This window comes from Gallinula chloropus, assembly GCF_964237585.1.
Source record: "Gallinula chloropus genome assembly, chromosome: 4".
Lineage (NCBI taxonomy): Eukaryota > Metazoa > Chordata > Aves > Gruiformes > Rallidae > Gallinula > Gallinula chloropus.
In genome coordinates this window covers 74,134,024-74,153,341 of record NC_140088.1, presented here as the reverse complement: position 1 = coordinate 74,153,341, position 19,318 = coordinate 74,134,024, and the positions used below count along the sequence as shown (strand labels likewise).

Genomic DNA, 19,318 nt, shown 5'->3' with positions numbered 1-19,318 from the left:
AGTGCTGTTCCTGTTGCCACAGTGAACCAGAGTGGTGTGAAGTGCATAGCACTTAAACTGAACAGAACTGAAGTATAAATGTGACTTACAGGAAAAGCCAATTAGTAAAGAAAAAGGATAATGAGAAAAACAAAGGACGAGATAATGAGAAAAGCACAGATGCCTCGAGTAGCAAAAAATAAAACTCCCGGACCATAGCTAAGACACTTTTTAAAAAATGCCTTAAAGATCTCTTCTTTCAGTTCAGTTATTATATTGCACAGGAAATAGATCCATCAACATAAGAATTCTCAAGTTCAGTGCTTACTGAAAAGGGCTGAAGGACAGATTACTTCAAGAATCACTTTAATCAGTTCTTGGAAAGAACTGGCAACTAGACATCAGGCCAAAGAACATGGACATCCAAGTTATTGGATGGGAAAACTGTTAAAGGTATTTTTACAGTATTACCTTTTCTGTGAAAGGAACACAGTACACTGTTGCAAAGAGTTTTGCTGCGCTCACAATGAAACCATAGTGCCTGAAGAATAGAGAAAGAATTCTTTTTGTTTGGTTGATTTTTTACTTTGGCTCGCCAGATTTGCACTCACTGTCAAAAAGGTCTTGAAAACACAGAGAAAAAAAATTCCCCCATTCAGTGCACACAGTACCAGACAGATAACAGATTTTGAGGGACTCAGAAGTCCTCCCCAAAACTAAGCAAACTTTGATGAAGAGTTATTTAATGAAAACCCTATTTCCTTAATGTTTGCAGTCAAGAAAAACAACTACAAAGGCTCACGTGATATCAATATGATAATAAAAAGCTTCCCCTTACAAACACTTTGATATTTGCCATGGTGTCAGTTTTCACCCTAACTAAAATTGGTAGTCTGGACAGTTTCTCGTAGGAAGTATAGATATGCAGCTGACAAAGGCTTTTCAGTCCTTCATCCACATCAAATTTTGTTTAATTCTCTGTAATACTTAAGCCATCTAGATCAGACCAAATTGTCATGAAGAAGAAATGGTGTCCTTCCAGTAGGGTCATTTTAGGTAGTCAATTATATTTGATACATCCTGCATTTCATGATATGAGCCAATGGGGGCAGGGGATACTACAGCCAACTACTCCGTAACTCTGTAGTCACACAAGAAATTAAACAGGTTGTTCTAAGCCACTTCACAGTAGGTGTTGTCAGAACTTCCCACAGCCCCCTCCAATCCTGTATCAGTGCAAGTTAAATTACTTGCAGAAAATATTACAGTTTGCTGAATCTGCCACAGCATAAGACTACACACTAGTACCTATCAGGTGCCAGTCCAACTTCTAGTGCTTTGCACTTCCTGCTGTAGGGCGAGTTTTATAGGATGTTATAAAATGCATCAGTGGCAGTGCCATACTTACAAAGGATCGTTAAATTCAAACTTCACTGGGAAAGGTGGCCTCTTTGGTGACTGCCAAAACAAACCTGGGAAGAAGACAAACTTAAGATGAAATCCTAAGGAGTCAGGACCAGCAACGCATGACATATGCCATGAATTCACAACAGGGACAACGGGGCATTTGTACTTACTTCCATCTTTTAATCGTGTGTCAAGGGGAAATGAATGAATGAGCTGAAGAGCCTAGAGGAGAAGCCAGAGTAGCTTTAGAAATTTCTCCGCACACGGGCTGACATGACCATACTAAATAAAGCCTTCCTTTTGGTAATGATGTGAAACCCTGAGACAGCTTTTAATACACCCCAATACATAGCTGAAGTAATTTAAACCATTAAGAAAATCTAAGACACCCGTGTCAAGATGCAGATCTTAATGACACAAGTACTACTAGACAGTGGCCGGTCCATCCATCTGTCCAAAGTCCAAGCAAGATGCTTAATCCAACAAGCAAAGTGTTCCTCCCACCCTGCTGTCACTGGAAGATTCCTGCACACCAACTCACAACGGGGAACACAATGTTGTCTCAATGTGACAGCTACCACCAGGGCTCCCAAACACACAGAGAGTGTATTATGTGTATCACATTATTACCTAATACACATTACATCTTTCTGACAAAATTACACACATGCACACACTTCAAGCAACACTTGAAGAATGACTGGCTCTTCTATCAGCTAACCTTTCTGTGATGCTTTTGAGAAAATCAGGGACATGAAGTAGAGTTCTGTAACAAAAGTTTTGTGAGGGAAGCAAAAAGCCCTGGTCCTTTAGTAAGAAGCATCCAATATCATCCCTGCAGCTCACAGCAAAACAAGAAAGCTGCACACAGACCACAAAACTATGCTACCAGGACTAAGTTAACAAACCAGACTAAAAAGCACTAGAGTAGAGAAAGGAATGCAGCATTTTTAAGTTTCAAGTACAGTTTGTTATTTATTAAAAGGTGGAGATAAGGACAAAGACTTGGACATCTAGTTATTAGGGCTCTGAAGTTTTCTAAAACCCTCACCAGTCTAGAACCACCTCATTTCCAGATCTTACCTACCTTGTGGCTAAAATACTTCTCAAATTTTACTCTTGCAAGTTCCACACACTGAGTCCAACTTCGAGGTCTTCTACTGAGTGTTTTAATAACATGAAAACAGCCTTCTAAGCTCTCCCCTGATTTTATTCTCTAGGCAGAAAAGGAAATATGAAAATGTTAAAACAGACAAGGTTCCTCACGGTACAGTCAAACAGTAAATATGGTTTTTGTAAGTCATGGGCAAAAGGATACAAAGGCTCACTGTGGGAAATACTATGCTTTATGCGATCCCTTCTACTGTGTTTTTCCCCAAGGGCTGTGGTCTATGGACCGTAGGTCATTACAGATTCACAAGAAAAAATATTAAGCAATTGAGACTAATTTAATTACATAGTTGAATTCACTTAAAACTAAGTTTTCCCTTCATTTATCCAGCTGGTTGCATACGAGTGTGATGTCTACTATACACTCCTTAGCAGTACTAAAGTATTTCTGGTATTTCTACATCATGTACAGAGCACACATGTGCTAGAGAAGCAGCCCATGCATGAGACTTAGGCTTTAAATTATGAGACACACCAGCAATACTGTTCCCATGAAAGATGAGCTAATGACTTGGCCAAATAAGTATTCAGGTTCTTTAAATAGTCAGAAAATAACCCACATCTCACTGAAGTTAAATAGAAACAAATCTGTACAGCATTAGATTAAACCCTGTATTTTACCTCGGCAACACTTCCCTACCTGTAGAACTTCTTCTGCGGACAGATAGGTTTGCCAGAACTTGTTAAACAGTGAAGGCTTGTGTGAAAATGAACTTTCAAACTAGAAAATAAGAACAACAAATATGGTGTTTGGCAAAGAAGCGTATAAGATTTCCCCACCCTTCCAAATACACATTAAATTATGCTTAACACCAGTAAGCTTATTTCCTTACCTTATCTCTTGCCCACTGTATTGTATGCTCAATAGCAGCTGGGAAAGACTTCAAGGTGCAAAAAGGTATTTCTTCTTCTGGTGGATCCCGCTGTGTGTAAATGCATGCTTATTAAATTTTATTGCCAGTAATAGCATCAAGAATTTCTAGACTACGGAAGTTTAAAATTCCACTGTAACATAACACAAGGTAGCTTGCTTATGCTTAGAACAAAATGTTTATGACCACTAACATATGACTTCCTGTTTATGAAGAACAATCTAACCTCAATACTATAAAGCAAAACTGAAACACAAACAGCAGAAGAAATTGCCAACCAGCTTTTCCAAGATGCACAGTTTGCATTCCTCAACGTGACATCAATAGAATATACTGAAATACGCCCTTTCACTCAAAGCCAGTAAGACTTCTCCCTTTGTGGATGCTAGGCAAGACCATTAGGATGCTCAAAATCCTATCTGTTCTCACGGCACCGTTTCATGCTGTTCTCAACCAGTAGATGTCTACCTTGTAAAGACAGTTTCACAAGAACCTAAGTAGAGGGATGCTGCAACAGTTTGAAGGTTCATGTCCCCTTCTCCATTCAAGTAGAACTGTTATGTACGCTTGTAGAAATGGGCAGACTAATTCCTCCCGCAGAGGCTTATGTTTCTCATACCTGTCTGTGGAGGTGACATTCACCAAGAACAGAGTGAGCAGGCAGAAAGCAGTTCTAAGAAAGAAACCCACAAGTACAAAACTAGCTTGCAATGCCATTGTGGGACTAGATTCTTATTTATAAAAATCACAAAGTTGTCTAGGTTGAAAAAGACCTTTAAGATTTTGAAGTCCAACTGTTAACTAAGCACTGCCAACTCCACCACTAAACCATGTCCCTAGGGGCCACAGCTACACAGATTTTAAACACCTCTGGGGATGGTGACTCAACCACTTCCCTGGGCAACCTGTTCCAGTGACTGACAACCCTCTGAGGGATGGCATTCTTCCTAATATCCAATCTAAACCTCCCCTAGCACAACTTGAGGCCATTTCCTCTTGTCCTACAACATATTACTTGGGAAAAGAGACCAATACCCACCTCACTACAACCTCCTTTCAGAAAGTTGTAGAGAGCCGTAAGGTCTCCCCTCAGCCTCCTTTTCTCCAGGCTAAACCCCAGCACCCTCAGCTGCTCCTCAACAGACTTGTGCTCCAGACTGAGGAGCCAGCTTCACTGACCTTCTCTGGACATGCTTCAGCACCTTGATGTCTATCTTGTAGTGAGGGGCCCAGAACTGAACACAGCATTCAAGGGGGCAGCCTCACCTGTGCCCAGTACAGGGGGACCATCACTTCCCCAGTCCCACTGGCCACACTGTTCCTGATACAGGCCAGGGTGCTGTTGGCCGCCTGGGCACACTGCTGGCTCTTGTTCAGCCAGCTGTTGACCAACACCCCGAGATCCTTTTTACACCAGGCAGCTTTCTGTCCCTCTTCCCCAAGTCTGTAGCATTGCAAGGGACACTTCAGAAGGGAGCTTTCAAGAGAGAAAAAATGTTAAAAAGTCCCTTGAAAATGCTTCAGAATTATGACTTTTTCCAGAGCTTGTGTTTCATGATTCATATTGTAGTTGCTTTTAATTACTGGCCTAGGTGTAATCATCAGGTAGGTACCAGAGATAACTCCAGTCTGCTCAAATTTTATTTCCTGTGAGCTCTTGTTCAGAAACCAAGGAAGTAATTATTTCCTAACAGTACTGATCTTCAGCAACTCAAACAGGCCACTTATTTTAGACAGATACATAAATGATTGAAGAATCAGTTGGCATTACGGGACTAGCTAAAGAAGGTAAGAAATGCTCTTAAAACACTTACATGACTATTATAGGACTCTGTCACATGGGGCACAATAACTTCTGTGTGTCCTTTTGTTCCCATAGTTCCAGAGTCTATAAGAGGACGCAGATTTGCTACACAACGACTGACATGGAAAGAGAACATGGAAAGACGCAAAGTATCAGAAAACAACTTTATCATTTCACTCCCGCCTTGCAGACATCACCAGAGTGTAAACAGAGTTGACACTAGGCACTTTTATTAGAGTGGAAAGCTTGCACCTAACAAAGGAAAAGATTAAATAAGAAGGGGCATTCGAAGTGAGATCAGGATACCATAAACCCAACTCCACATAGAGCATTAGTAATTCCCTTTAGATGTAAACATCCCTACTTAGAAATACATCTTCTTATACATAAATAATTTAACCTTAAGACTGCCACAGCAGTCTCCCTGTCATCAGACCTTGCACCTATTAACTTCCAAGAACTCATGCCAAGGCTTACACCAGCACAGCTGGTTTCTACTGTGAGTACAAACCCCTTCCTGCCCCCAGCCAGCATCCCCATAAAGAAGCAAGATACCTCTGAGCAATTTGCTATCAGATCTTATAAGCAGCTGCAGATCAGGAATATTAAGAATAGCAAAGCTCACAAAAGAACATGAAAAGCAGCCCTCTGTTCCTTTCCACAACCTACCTATCAATGTACCGCCTCGCCTCAACATTGTCCAAAGCGGTCACAATCACATCTTGCTTGGTATAGAATTCATCACTGTAAGTGTTCTCGGTGGCTGGACAAACTTTATTAATATACGAGTCAATCTTTAAGTAAGGATTGATGTTCAGAGTTGCTTCTGCTGCAGTATAGCTTTTAGGTTTCTGAAAGTATAAATACATACAACAATATTCAGATAAAGAACACCTGGGACACAGAGGTATCAGCTTCATTTGCTGATCAGACAGAAATGTCAGTATGAAAAACATACAATAAAGCAAATTCTTTAATCATATGCCTCCCTCACTAAATATACTCAAAATAAAATGTGATTTATAAGGTACTTATTGAAGTAGTACATCAGAGACCACAAGGTTGAAGTGTTTAAACGGTGCAGCAGAAGCATATAGAGTAACTGAAACTGATGCCACATGCTGCCTCTCATGGACTCAAAGTGCTGTAAGAAAGGAGTAGTTCGTGACTGTCAGAGGATAAAGCCCTTGCTGTGACTATGTCTACACAGCGCAGACAAACACGTGATTAATCACATTGCTGCAAGGCATTCCACACAAAGCCAACTTCTGAAACTAAACTGAAACACAGCTCTTAAGCCACCTGACACTTCCAGCCATATGACATTCAATTATCCAGGGATCAGCACTTACAACTGCAGAACTCAAGACAATGTAGCTTCTGAAAGCTTGTGGAGTTCACCTTTCCCTTATCTATCCATCCAGAACATAATTCATTCAGAGATTTTCTAGACGTGAACAGGAGGCAGAAAATCCAGTGGCTGGGTTTTGGGAAGGGGAATCCCTTCTCCATGCTGCTGTCAAAATCTGAGCCACCTTTTTTATTTTGGGCTATCCGCAAGCACAGGGCTATTCTCTCTGCTTCTGTGGCCGTAGCAGTTTATGTATCACACGTTCACTGTATGCACATGGGAGTTTTGCTGTGCTATTTACCAGCTTAATGAAGACTGAATTAAGAAGACAGCAGCTTTGGTCAAGTTCCATTACCAGTAGCTTTTGCATTGAGAACATTTCTGCCATGTGCTGTCCACACTTTGGTTTTGTTTTATTCTTCCTGAATTTCAATGGTGTAGTAAAGCATTTTTGGCATATTTTTAGGCCACATAGCACTCCTCACCCCATTCTCAAGTTTGAGGTATACTATTAGTCACCAGTAAAAATAAACATCAGAGCAGCAATTTTATTCAACTGATGCTAGTGATAAATGGGATGCCGACATAGTTCTAGGTATTGTTTTTAAAAATAGTGCACATCGTCACAGTCTTTAAGTCTTTCCTGGACAAAAGTATTACAGACACACATAAATTCAGCTCTCAGTGGGGACACAGGACAAGGAAACACAACCATAACCCAGGAAGTTTACTGAATGAGAAAGCCTACCTGTATGTGATGAGGTCGAAAAAGAAACTGCCTGTTCAGGTTGGATTTCTCTATCAAGTCTGGATCTGTAATTGTAACCTAAATCAGAAGGGGCAGAAACAACAGCTGAAGTTACAATTTATGTGTAACACTGAGTAATAATCTTGATGAAATCTCTACAAAAAAACTGCCAAAACAAAGCACTCCTCTTGGCAACCACTGCAGCTAACAGCTCTGCCTATACCAAGTGATTAAAATTTGTTTTTAAAAAAATCAGAATACAGCAGAACTGTTCCAAGTGTGTTAGACTCTAATTGCACAGTACTTCCCCTCTGTGCAGAGATCAACCTGAAATAGGGCTTAGACTTTTAACATTTTAAAGTAGTCTAAATATTTAATTATTCCTCATCACAGTACTTTTTAATAAGTGAAGTTCGGAGGTGACTTACTAATCCTTTTTCTTGCCCAGTACCAACACCAAGAAGTGCAAAGTTTTTTAGCATTTCACAGCCTATCGCTCCACAGCCAACCTAAAGAAAAGAACATTCTTTAGTCAGAAGCATAAAAAAAAGCCATGAAGCAGCTATAACAGACAATTCCCATTACAATTCAGGACTGTTTATTCTGCAGCAGTACACATCATCAGACACACTCTCATTATTTTGAAGACAGCAGATATCTGCTGTATTAATAAGACCTTTGCAAAAAGTGCAACAGCATCAGTTATACTCACCAAGAAAACATTCAAATTATGCAGCTTCTGGCACAGAGAGTCTCCAATACAAGCCCTCAAGGCATCATACCGATCTCCCCTATGCAAGCATAGGACACAAAACCAGAAGAGTAAGTTGTTATTTATCATTGATGCTAATTGATGCATGTTGATGTGAACTAAGACAAATGAGACCAAGACCCCTGTACAGTTCCTATTCCTTGCGTGCTCAAATAGGGGACACATTCTCAATCCCAAACCTGTCCTTTCTGGAAACAGCAATGAACTAACTTTAAAAGATAGCGTCGTGACCCAGATGGGAACAACACATAAACCAGCAGATTGTAGTTATATTTACCGTGGGAGAAATTCTTCAGAGCTCATCTTTTCAAGAGGTGTTACAATGTCTAACATATCTATATATAGCTGAAAAAAACAAACAAACAAAGCAATAAAAGTTCATGAAAAGCATTCCTATTATTTTCATTTTAAAAGCAAGTATTTTCTATGTATAAAGTCTAGAAATTTAGGAGCACAAAGTTTGTACTGCCAGTGGAACACAGCACAACATTCAGCTCCCTACAGTTCACAATTTCAGTGGACAGAAAAAAGTACCTGGGGGAAAAAAGCTCCCTGAAAAATGAGCTGCAAACTTTTGACTTCTGACAGGCCTGTTACTCCCCAAATTAGACTGGTAAGTTTAAGCTAACTTTATTCTGATAGTTATGATTAGAGTCTGAAAGCACTGTTCTTATGTACAGTAGCTTAAACTGGCATCTCGACTGTATCAGATCTTTGCAGCCATGCACTGACAGGCCAAAGCTCTCCTTGCTTGTTGGGAAAAAAATAATGTGATGTCTGAACCACAAATAGAGAAATTTTAGCTAAAATTGCCTGCATTTTTATTGTACACATAAAACCATTCTATTTTTTCCTAAAGTCTCAAGTCTTCCCCCACCCCAACCCCTACCCCCCATTCAGGCTACCTTGGCCATACAGCATTTACATATTCACAATATTGCTGTCAAAACAAAGATCCAAAACCAGACACCTTACCCACTGCTGCAATGGCGAAAATTTTCCTGTTACTGCTTTCAAGACTTCCTGGCTTGCAACACCACCCACTGCTGCTGCCAGAGGAGCTAGAAACCCCTGAGCAGTCCGAGAAAGCCATTTCACTACCTCTCCATTCACCTGAGGCTGAAAAATAAGACATAATATAACAGATTTATCCCTTCAATCAAGGAAGTCAGTGCTTGACTGTTTCATAGATTATTGCTCTTCAGTAAAAGACAGAGAAATTCTTTCACTCTAACTAGCAAAAAGTTTCCATACAAGGCAGATCCACTCTATACCCTGTACTTGTATATGCATTTATGTAAAAACTGGATTCATATAGCCACAGGATTCAGCCTTCATGTCAGATGAATGTTCAGTTGAACCCATGCTGAAACACCATTCTGTTTCCTGGCATGAACTTCAGAAAGCCAGCTAATTCATCTAAAGATGGATATGAAGACCAAAACAAAGACCAACAACTAAAGCATGATCTCTGGGCAAGTAAACAAGCGCATCAAAAATCAGTCATAATGATGAAGATTCCTTACTCACTTTGTTTTCCAGTGTTTCAGTTACAGACATGGCTATTTTCAACATTTCCTCAGCATCTTGAAGGCATCTAGATATCAGGGAAAACACCATATTGATCACTTAAACATTCTAATGTCCTTCCAAAAACACAATCAATGGAGAAAAAAAAAAAAGCACTGGATACAGTAGGAAGAGTTTGGAAACTTTCTATTGGCTTTAACAGTGAGCGTTGAAGATGCACTTCTAGACGTTATGATCATAGAACTATAGAATTGTCTTGATTGGAAGGGACCCTTTACATCATCAAGTCCAAGTTATGGTTAGCTCAAGAGCAGATGTCTCAGTGGTGAAGCCCAGGTGCAATTCCAGTCTTAATATTTATCCTTTGCAAGTAGTGTTGTCCTATCTAACTCAAAATTATGCACATCAAGAACTACAGGTGAAAAAAATCACTGAAAATGAAAACCAAATCCTTCAGATTTTTAATTCCATAAACTAGAGGATAATTAAGGATTCATAGAAACATCTTCCATATTACCACCACAATGTGAAAAAACTGAAACAGACACAGACTTTTTCAACAAGCATTTTCTGTCCACCTGGGCCCAGAAAGTGCCACTGCTGTATCAGGGCAAGCCCTGTTACAAACCTAGACACACATTAGGTAACATTTCTAATCTAGATTTCAACTTCTCATTTCTATGTTGTCTATTAAGTACCAGAAAGACAACGTACCCTGGTGCACATCAAGCCAGTAACTACACAAAAAGAAGAGATCTGTCTGTGTGGTGGTGCAACTCCCCTCTCTCTTGAGCCGCTCAGTACTTACTGCAATTACTCGCCCCTTTTCTAGGCTACACAGCATAGTGCTACAGCACCCCCTTAGTGTGCCTGGTTCTTGCTTCCTTTGTAACAGCAATGGCCTGGCACATCTGTGCTTGAGCAGTGACATTCTTGCTCCATTGTTGCTTGGGAACAAAAATGATAATCAATCACCTGCTGACAACCTGGCTCTCCTGTAAATGAGCATGTTGGGGAAGATGCCAGAGAAGTTTTGAGTCTGTGCAACTGGTGGAAAGTACCAGAATATTTTGCCATCCTCGCTGGGCTAGGTGCAAAGTACCTGGCCAAAGTAAATTATCTCAAACCCTATAAATAACAATTGTAAGTGAGATCCTTTGAGCTCTCCTGGATTGCTGTAGATTCTGACCAGCTCCTCCCTTGAGCTGTGATGTCTCTCAGACACAAACCTCTTGAGAATTTTCTGCTGACAGGAGAGGAAGCCAGGGCAAAGCCAGCCGCCTTAAGTCTCAACTACTGCCGGTGGAGGAATGCCTATGCATTGTGTTTACTCCAAACTCCAAGAGGGAAAACTGTAAGTATAAGCCAGCTTCCTTCATCCACCTCTCTATTTATATATGTGTTTCAATATACACATTTCCTTTGGAAGTGTGGGTGGCATACGTAATACTGTACCTGTGTGGTTTATATTTATCTATATGTATTTATACACTTTGATTTAAAATACCTTGTAGTAAGTTCATGTGAATCTTGGCATCTTCAAATCTGTAATTAGGCTGGTGTTTTGATTGTAACATACTTTACTGAATTACCTGTAAAGCTTTAAATTAGTCGATTGAGTGCTGCTAAAATTTGGTTTAACTCACTGAATTTATAAAAGCTGAACTGACTAAATCATAACTGTGTCAAACACCTTCATCCACAACAGTCTGATTCAAGGCTTGTAAAACAGGAGACTGCTGCATTACCCGATGTTCGGTCCACGGCCAAAGTTCTCCTGGAAGTGGTTCAAGGCAAGCATGGCAATATGGATCTGCAAAGGTGCCTGTTAATACAACAATAGCTGTTGATTAGCTCCAAACTTGAGAAAACTGAAGGAAACAAATCCAACTATTTGAACTCTTCTTTTACCATTTCACTTCCTTGTCTCTGAAGCATACTGCTCAAAAAAAGGTTTGAAATAGCATTAAAAACTGAGTTTGAAACACCTAGCACTAACGATTTTACGAAGTATGACTTGCTAGCAATGTAATACCCTTCACACCCATTCAGCACCCACTTCAACTAAGCCCAACTAAAGAGTCCCCAGAGGAATTTACCGCTGAAAATTAGAAAATGCAGTAATCTTTTAACGAGACGTTAGAATGAATTGAATGCTACCAAACATCAATAGCAAAGCCCAGCATTATGGGTCAAAAGTAGAAAATCTGAAAAGGCAAGTTAGACCCTACATTATCAAACAAAAAAATCATCAGATCAACCTTTTTTTAGTTTCAGATTTTAATTAGTCCAAGACTTACATGTAGCTTGCATGTCTGTAACTTAACTAAAATTACATTTGAGATAAACACTGCTAGCTTCCTCTCAGTTACAAAAAAACCCACCAAATAAACCTCCTCTGGATTATTTTTTCAAAGAGGAAAAAACAATATATTCTTACACTGTTAATACCAGTTTCCAACCAACCTGCGATCACCTTTATCTGATTATTCCAGCTTTGATGCCAGTGTGGATTTTATCAACCAAACATCAGTAAATACAGGAAAAAAGTGTCACTTGCAAAATTAGTAAGTCCTTAATTCATAGGACTGTAAAACACTGAGATTTTAAATGGTAGAGGTGACTGAGCTACGCACCTACAATATACTTGGTGCAAGTCATAGGTAATAAGCCACTACAGTGACCCAAACTGTAATGTAGTAATGAGGCAACTGATGCCTCACTGTTATTACATACTTTAAACTCATTTTCAACTACTACAGAATAGAGTTTGCAAAGCTACAGATGACATTCCATGTAGTTTTAAGATTAAAGCACTTAAACCCAAATCCCCGTGTTAATTACCTCAGGCTTGCTAAAATCCGCAACAAGGCATAATGGATTTGTTATCTGCTTCTCCAACCGTTCCTGGAAAAATAGAACTCATGATAGCACCACACCTGCTTTAAGACATGACAGCCACTGCTCCCTGATAAAACAATACTCTATGTGGAGAGAACAAAAGAACCTCTCTTACTAGAACTGCTATTACTCTCTCCATTATTAATGCCACAAACAACACTGAAAATAATCATCAACTGCAAGTTTTGTCAATCAAAAATGGCCACAGAGATGTTTTACATCCTAACAGCAGGACCCATCCCTTAAATTGCTCTGAAGTCAGCTACCAGAGATTTTATAGGCAACTGTCTGTTTGCTTGTAGAACTTCATCACTCAGGAAGAACAGTAAGCCACTGCTTCACAGAGACAAGGTACCAAGCTGTGCATTCTCATATCAGAAGCAGCTTCACTCACACCTTTTCAGAAGACTGTTTGAGGGCATTCAGGATCTAATTTTTGCAGGCCCAAAAAGGCACACAGTACCATGTGGTTTGCAACCCCTCTTATATAAAACTCACTCAGCTGTCTCTTCTTCTCAGAAGGCCCCCAAGAAACCACATATTCGTGGACCTTCATGGAATGCCCAGCACTACAGGGATAGGCATGTTTCAGTGTTTCTCTACACTGGCACGTAAATTTGGAGTATTTCCTATTCTGTGGGGTTTAGGAAATCACCATCACAATTCCTACCTAGTGAAATTAAGTGCATACCCAAATCATGGGTAACCAACTCACATATCTGCTGAACTCTACTCCCAGTGGTCAGATTATTAAAATTCAAGAACCTGCTTATGTGAAACACACACTTACAAAGTAAAACGCCTTGGGTGTCTTCACTTGGACAGCTATGCCTCCATGTAAGTAAGGCTCCATATCTGATGTATCACCAATACTGAAGGAATAAGGTGACACCACTGAAACAAGAGGAGAATAAACATTGACTGATAATTCTAAGTACAAATAGATACTACATTTTGGTATATAATAAGGGGGGGGATTTGCTGATGGCTTTTGTGCTGTAATTTTGCAGTGTGCAAGCTTCCTTTGAAAGCACAGCTGATCCCACTAACAGGATCGCTCCTCTCTGCCAGTTCCTGAGCTGAAGTATTAGTTTCACATGATCTGTTATGAAATAGGCTTTTTGAAGTGGCAGCAGATTTAACAAGGATTTTGATGACCGCAGCTTTACAACAAAAACGAAATCACACTCAGTCTTATTTAGACTGTGCCCAGCAGTGTCCAGTATATTGCTCAGAATAGGATTTTAGCTCCATGCCTAGAACAACAGGCAAACAAAAAGGGCAGCTGAAGCATCTAAGTCACACCTTTCCTCTCATACCATCTGCAGCAAAAATTGTTATTTCATGGAAATTCGAAACTAAAAGCTGGGCTGCGATTAAGGCGAAAGAACTGAACACAGCATCAGCATCAAACACAGCACCAGCAAAACAAAAAGGTCCAGAGAACAGACTCAACCACGTTTCAAGGGTACTGTTTTTGTCTCAGACCACAAAATAGTTACAAACAAATAAACAAACACCACCCACCCACCCTCTCTTCTGCTCCAAACAGGTATTCGTATCTGGGAATTGGGCTGTGCCCCAGCATCCAAAAGGAACCAAGTACCATGCCTCAAGACATGTACGATGCACATCAAAGGAGAGTAAACGTAAATCATGAGAATCACTTCAAAAACATGCTTAGAAACAGGGATGTCAGCGCATCCCCATACACTTAATTGTCACCCAAAAACCACATGGCAAACAGCGATGCAGAACGTGGTGTTAATTCAGTCCAAAACCACGAGAGAACCACCGGAGGCAAAACCAAAACAGTTTCATCAGAAAACCAATGGTGATAACCTCAGAGGCTACCATTTAGTTTCCACTAGCTTAAGGTTTCCACTACTCCTTAAGCAGCAAGGTCAGTTTGGAAGGACTTTACTAAACTGAAAAGAAGTCAAGACATCACCAAGAAGACCTCTGTGCCAGAAAGCAATTTTTATATGCAAGCTGGCTGCACGCCTGCACAACCCAGCGCTCCCCTGGCTACAGTAACTCACTCTACACTGAGCTAGAACAGGCCAAAAACCAAACACCTTGCAAACCAGTCAGCAAGTTTACCTGTTATTTGGTGCGTGGATCCATTTAAGCACGACATCCCATTAACTTCCCGAAATGTTAAGAACTGTCCTGTCTCAAGCCTGTGTGGATGATTTTCAAGGCAAGTGACAATGCCAGGATTTGACTGAAAGCACAGATGTCAAAGTTAGCAAGGAGGAAAGGGTCTTGTGTAAAGGAAACCTGCTTTATCACACAGACAGCTTTTGCCTATTCAAACTGCAGCCTCTAAAACTTTTAGCTGCTCAGTTCCACTGTGGCAAGGGAGTTACCTATAATAACTTTTTCAGTCATTTCCAATTCAATAGTGTCTTCATAACACAGAATCTCTCATTTTTACCATTTACAGTTTTCTGTGTGTTAACAAACTGCATCTGAAGTAGCAGCAAACTTCCCTCCACTTCGCAAAACAAAAGAAGTTCTTTGCACAGACATTAAGAAATGAAGTCTTGTGAATGGTCCTTGTTATTCCATGTTTCCTTTCTATGTGACCTCCTTAAAAAGGACAGTGTAAACTTATTCCTGAAAGTTAGGAAGCTTGCAAAGCTGGACATCCTTAAATACAAGAAAGCTGCAGCCTCAAATGGATCACAAACAAAAAAGCTCCCACTTGCAGGATTCTCAGACAACATTGCATCCTTTTTTAGGATGTCACACCAACCTCCCACGCACACAGAGGCCCCTCAGCAGTCTGAGGGCAGCTCATCACACCTTGTGGTGCAGCTCAGGCTGTAACATAGTGGATCTGCAAGCAAGCCTCGCCTGTAAAGTCTCTTGCCCACCCCTCCCTGAGCTCCCAATATTAGAAAGGTTTTGGTTAAGTAGCATAAAATATAAATACAGCTGACTACATTCTCTGTGGCACAGAGAATGGCAAAGGAGATGACCAGAAAAAAAAAAAAACCTTCTCTGATTTTAGAGGCTGAAACTCTGTCCACAGGACAAGATGGTGTTTTGGTTGTAATTCTAGTCAGTTTTACACTTAAAGAGTGAAAAAATGATACAGCTAAACTCAAGTAACAGATTATGAGTCATGATATATATATTAATTCCTTGACTTCCCCTTCTAGTTTAATACATCTAGACTCGAGACACAACAAAAGACTTGCTACCAGTAGGCTGAGTGAGGTTATAGTCTGGACTTCTGGAGTTGAGAGAAAAAGCTAAAGTCACTTCCATCTATAAAACGATAATACAAGATCACATGGGCATCTACTCTAACATTCTGCCCTGGAAGTATTAACAGTAATATTCTCATCACACCTGCTTCAGCAGGGCACTGAAAAAGACTGTTCCTGTCCTGAAGCAGCACTGAACCACCTCTCCCCAAACAGCTTCTTTTATGGGGGAGTGGTGTCAGGTGGTGTGGAAACAGCCCAGGCTACCTCAGCTCACCTGGGCTACCTCAGCTCACCTGGGCTGGCTGCTTGGGGAGGGTAACTCTGGCCTGGCCAGAACCAGCACAGGCAGGTTAAAGCAGACCACATAATGACTTCTAACCCTTACTTGTGTTATATTTGAAATGAAGATCTCCTTTGGCTCCTCTCCTGTTGTATCCAGCACTTCAAATTCATCACCGAAGTCACAAAACAAACGTGAACATATTCCATATACATCTGCACTGATGAACTACGACAGAAAGTAAGAATGGTAAGTATCCCTAAAACAGCACAAGCCAAAAGAATGACCCCTCACATTCAACTCTGTCCAAGGCTAGAAGCAGGTTTAACTTCTACGGTAGAAACATGTCATGTGAGCCCAGGCCGCTGACCACAGCACAGCATTCATGACAGCCCTGGACAGCTACGAGTTAACAGTGAAAACTGTTTCCTTAACAGAAGTACTTTTTCTTTTTTTAAAGAACCAAGGGCTGGTACCCAGAGTGGTATTCAGGTAATACCACACACACATACAGAGTAACAGCCTCATATTCTCAAAAGTCATGCTGCTCTGTCAACACGCTATCTGTTTCCATTTCTCAACAGAACATGTTGGAGGTCCAGAATGCTCACTGTATAGATTATTCATGTGTTTACCTGTGTTTAAACTTTTTCTATTACCTTAATAGGTGGCTGCTGAGCATGACAAAAGTCATTAATCTTCTTCTGTAGCAAGAGACTTACTTCAGTCAATACTACACACTGTGAACAAGAACAGAAATAAATCTAAGACACCAAAAGAAATCAACATCTTCAGGCTATAGAGAAAGTAGCACTAACATAAACAATATTAACTAACAGTAAATAATCAGGTGCCCCAATTCCCTTTCCTCCAGGCATAACACAGAAAACAATCTTGAGTCAGTTTTCTCATTGCACATTAGACCAGATGGGGTACTGCTCCAAAAGTTCTGGAAAGATGAGCAAGGAACACTTAACTCTCACTTCTTTGTTTTTCTTTTTTTACTGCAGCTGTTCTATTCAAAACCTAATTGGAATACTTAGAAAAACAGTTATGGATCATCTCAAAGAAAATGCAGACCTAGAACTTTAATCTTAAAGTTGGCAAAACAAACAGAAGTGATACTCTCATCAGTGCAACATCGAGAAGTCTGCACAAGCTTCAAGTACTGGTACTCATCAAATTGCAGACATACAACTTCTGCAAGCATTCTTTTAAAGTTTAGTGTAGTATTAGGTTACAAAGCATATGTGCTGTGTCCCATTCAGTTACACATGGCTCATTATAGCTGGGACATTCAGAAACTGCTAGCTACACAGTAAAAGTTCCCAAATCAGCCTGAGCCATGCAGAGGCAGGACAGCTGAATGAACAACTGAAAACATCCTCATTCCACCACAGAAGAATTCATGTTTCATTAGATACACACATACATACATAATCTTTTTTATCATATAGCCTCAGATTCTACTGCCTGGAATAGAGCACACAAAACATATGTAAAACATGTGCTATGTAGTTGCAAAAAAACCCCACCAACATAGTCAAGTTTCACCTCTGAACAAAAGATGATAAAATGTATGGCAATCTCACTTAGCTATTTACTGTCATAGTAAATTCCATAGTAAGTATCATAAGGAAGTGCTAGGAAAACTCAACTGCTGTTTCAAATTGAAAGAGACAAGCACGACCATTTCATTAACCCAAATACAAGTCCAACCTCTTTCTTTACATCATCTCAAGATGTACTTTAAAGTCTGTTTTCATTTTATTATGTTTTAAAAAATCCAAGTTGTTTGCTCTGAGCAAAATATCACACAAAACTGCTTTAAGAGTGATATACCTGGTACTGCTTTAGAAAAGACAGATCTGTGGTTTCATCTAGTGGCACAGTTGATGCTTCTACGTGGACATACGGATTGAGTTCTGAAATACGACGAAGCGTGGCCTCAGCCCTGAAAGAACAGCAGCTTTCAAGTTTTTTATGCATCTACAAAACTGTATTTTCAATACAGAATTTAACACCATACATGCCCTACAAGAGTCCCTCAGGAAGTCTCCTGACAATAATCACCAACTCATTTATTCACACTTCAGTTCCTAGCAGATCTGATGAAAACAGCTCTGTCTAATATACAAGGGACTCACTGATGGCCCAATGTCACGGCTGTTCTCTAGTCTCACACACATGACTGAGAAAGCCCAAGGAAGAAAGGCACCCTGGCCCCCACTATTAAGTCTACATTACAAGCTCACAGCTGCAAGGAGCGAGATGTCTGACTCGGACAGAATTCCGGTCCCAGCCTAGACTTCCCCTAATACCTGGGCACTGTCCTCAAAGCCAGTAACTCCAGAGAAAGGGTTTAACAAGTATTTGATATGTACTAGCAGCTCTTGGACAAGGAACTGTTATTTTTCACCAATGATGAAACTGTTAATCCAAGTCAAGTTCAGTCCTCCCTCACTTCAAAGACTTCACCAACCTGTTCCTCTGACTGGTAATATCATCTTCATGGATGAAGAAGTTGATCCCCAAATCCCATTTCGTGCACTGCTTGGTGTCATGAACTGTAAGAGCCTATGGAAGTTCAGCAAAAAGCATTTACTGGAAGAAGTGTACATGGTCATAACACCCAAGAGGAGGTATTAAGCCCCACATAAAATGCTGGAGGACAAGTACCACAGAAGATTCAGTTGTATCAAGTCTAAGAAAAAACTCCTCCAACCTCTTTTCCAAGAAAACTCTTACTGTCAGAGACAGAAACACATCTGCAATGTGCCTGTCATTAAGCATTTTCCTCCCACCTTGCAGTAATGAGAGCATTTAAATACCAAGGATGATTTTTGCCACACTGCAATTAAGGGGCAATTGAGATCTGTAAATTAACGGACTTCCAAAATTTTAAATAGGGTTTTGGTTTTCTTTATTGGAAGTTTTTTAATGTTCCTCTCCAGTAAAATTAATCCCAGCAGCACAAAACCAGTCATTGGGTTAAAACACCCAACCATTATAACAGCTAAACAAAAGGATTCTGATGGATGACAGAGTAGGATGACGTATTTTGAATAGTTTGGCTTTTGAGTTTATACCTCTACATTTAGGAGAGGCCACTTTGTACAAAGCATTCAATGTCTGATCAGTTGCTAGCTAAAATATTACACTAGGTATTCCAGAGTGCAGTGGACATTAATGTGAGACTATACCACTAGAATATCTGGATTATTAAAAGTTTTCACCTCCCAGGTCCTCAAACATTTTGAGATCCTTCTACTGAAAGACAGTT

General features: G+C 40.2%; 1 protein-coding gene across 1 annotated transcript in view; it reads right to left on the bottom strand.

The window, feature by feature from the left end:
* Positions 1-19,318, bottom strand: part of UBA6 (ubiquitin like modifier activating enzyme 6) — a gene marked incomplete at its 5' end in the record, with an annotated part of 29,640 nt that overhangs the window by 7,981 nt on the left and 2,341 nt on the right. Inside the window, 22 exons of the mRNA XM_084264128.1 lie at positions 451-520; positions 1,388-1,451; positions 1,557-1,608; positions 2,474-2,602; positions 3,197-3,277; positions 3,390-3,479; positions 5,243-5,348; positions 5,902-6,083; positions 7,332-7,409; positions 7,760-7,840; positions 8,044-8,122; positions 8,381-8,448; positions 9,079-9,222; positions 9,634-9,700; positions 11,382-11,458; positions 12,478-12,540; positions 13,325-13,428; positions 14,638-14,761; positions 16,141-16,263; positions 16,695-16,775; positions 17,878-17,989; positions 18,518-18,612. Coding sequence (XP_084120254.1) covers positions 451-520; positions 1,388-1,451; positions 1,557-1,608; positions 2,474-2,602; positions 3,197-3,277; positions 3,390-3,479; positions 5,243-5,348; positions 5,902-6,083; positions 7,332-7,409; positions 7,760-7,840; positions 8,044-8,122; positions 8,381-8,448; positions 9,079-9,222; positions 9,634-9,700; positions 11,382-11,458; positions 12,478-12,540; positions 13,325-13,428; positions 14,638-14,761; positions 16,141-16,263; positions 16,695-16,775; positions 17,878-17,989; positions 18,518-18,612 — 2,070 coding nt within the window. The remainder of the gene's footprint in view (positions 1-450; positions 521-1,387; positions 1,452-1,556; positions 1,609-2,473; positions 2,603-3,196; positions 3,278-3,389; positions 3,480-5,242; positions 5,349-5,901; positions 6,084-7,331; positions 7,410-7,759; positions 7,841-8,043; positions 8,123-8,380; positions 8,449-9,078; positions 9,223-9,633; positions 9,701-11,381; positions 11,459-12,477; positions 12,541-13,324; positions 13,429-14,637; positions 14,762-16,140; positions 16,264-16,694; positions 16,776-17,877; positions 17,990-18,517; positions 18,613-19,318) is intronic.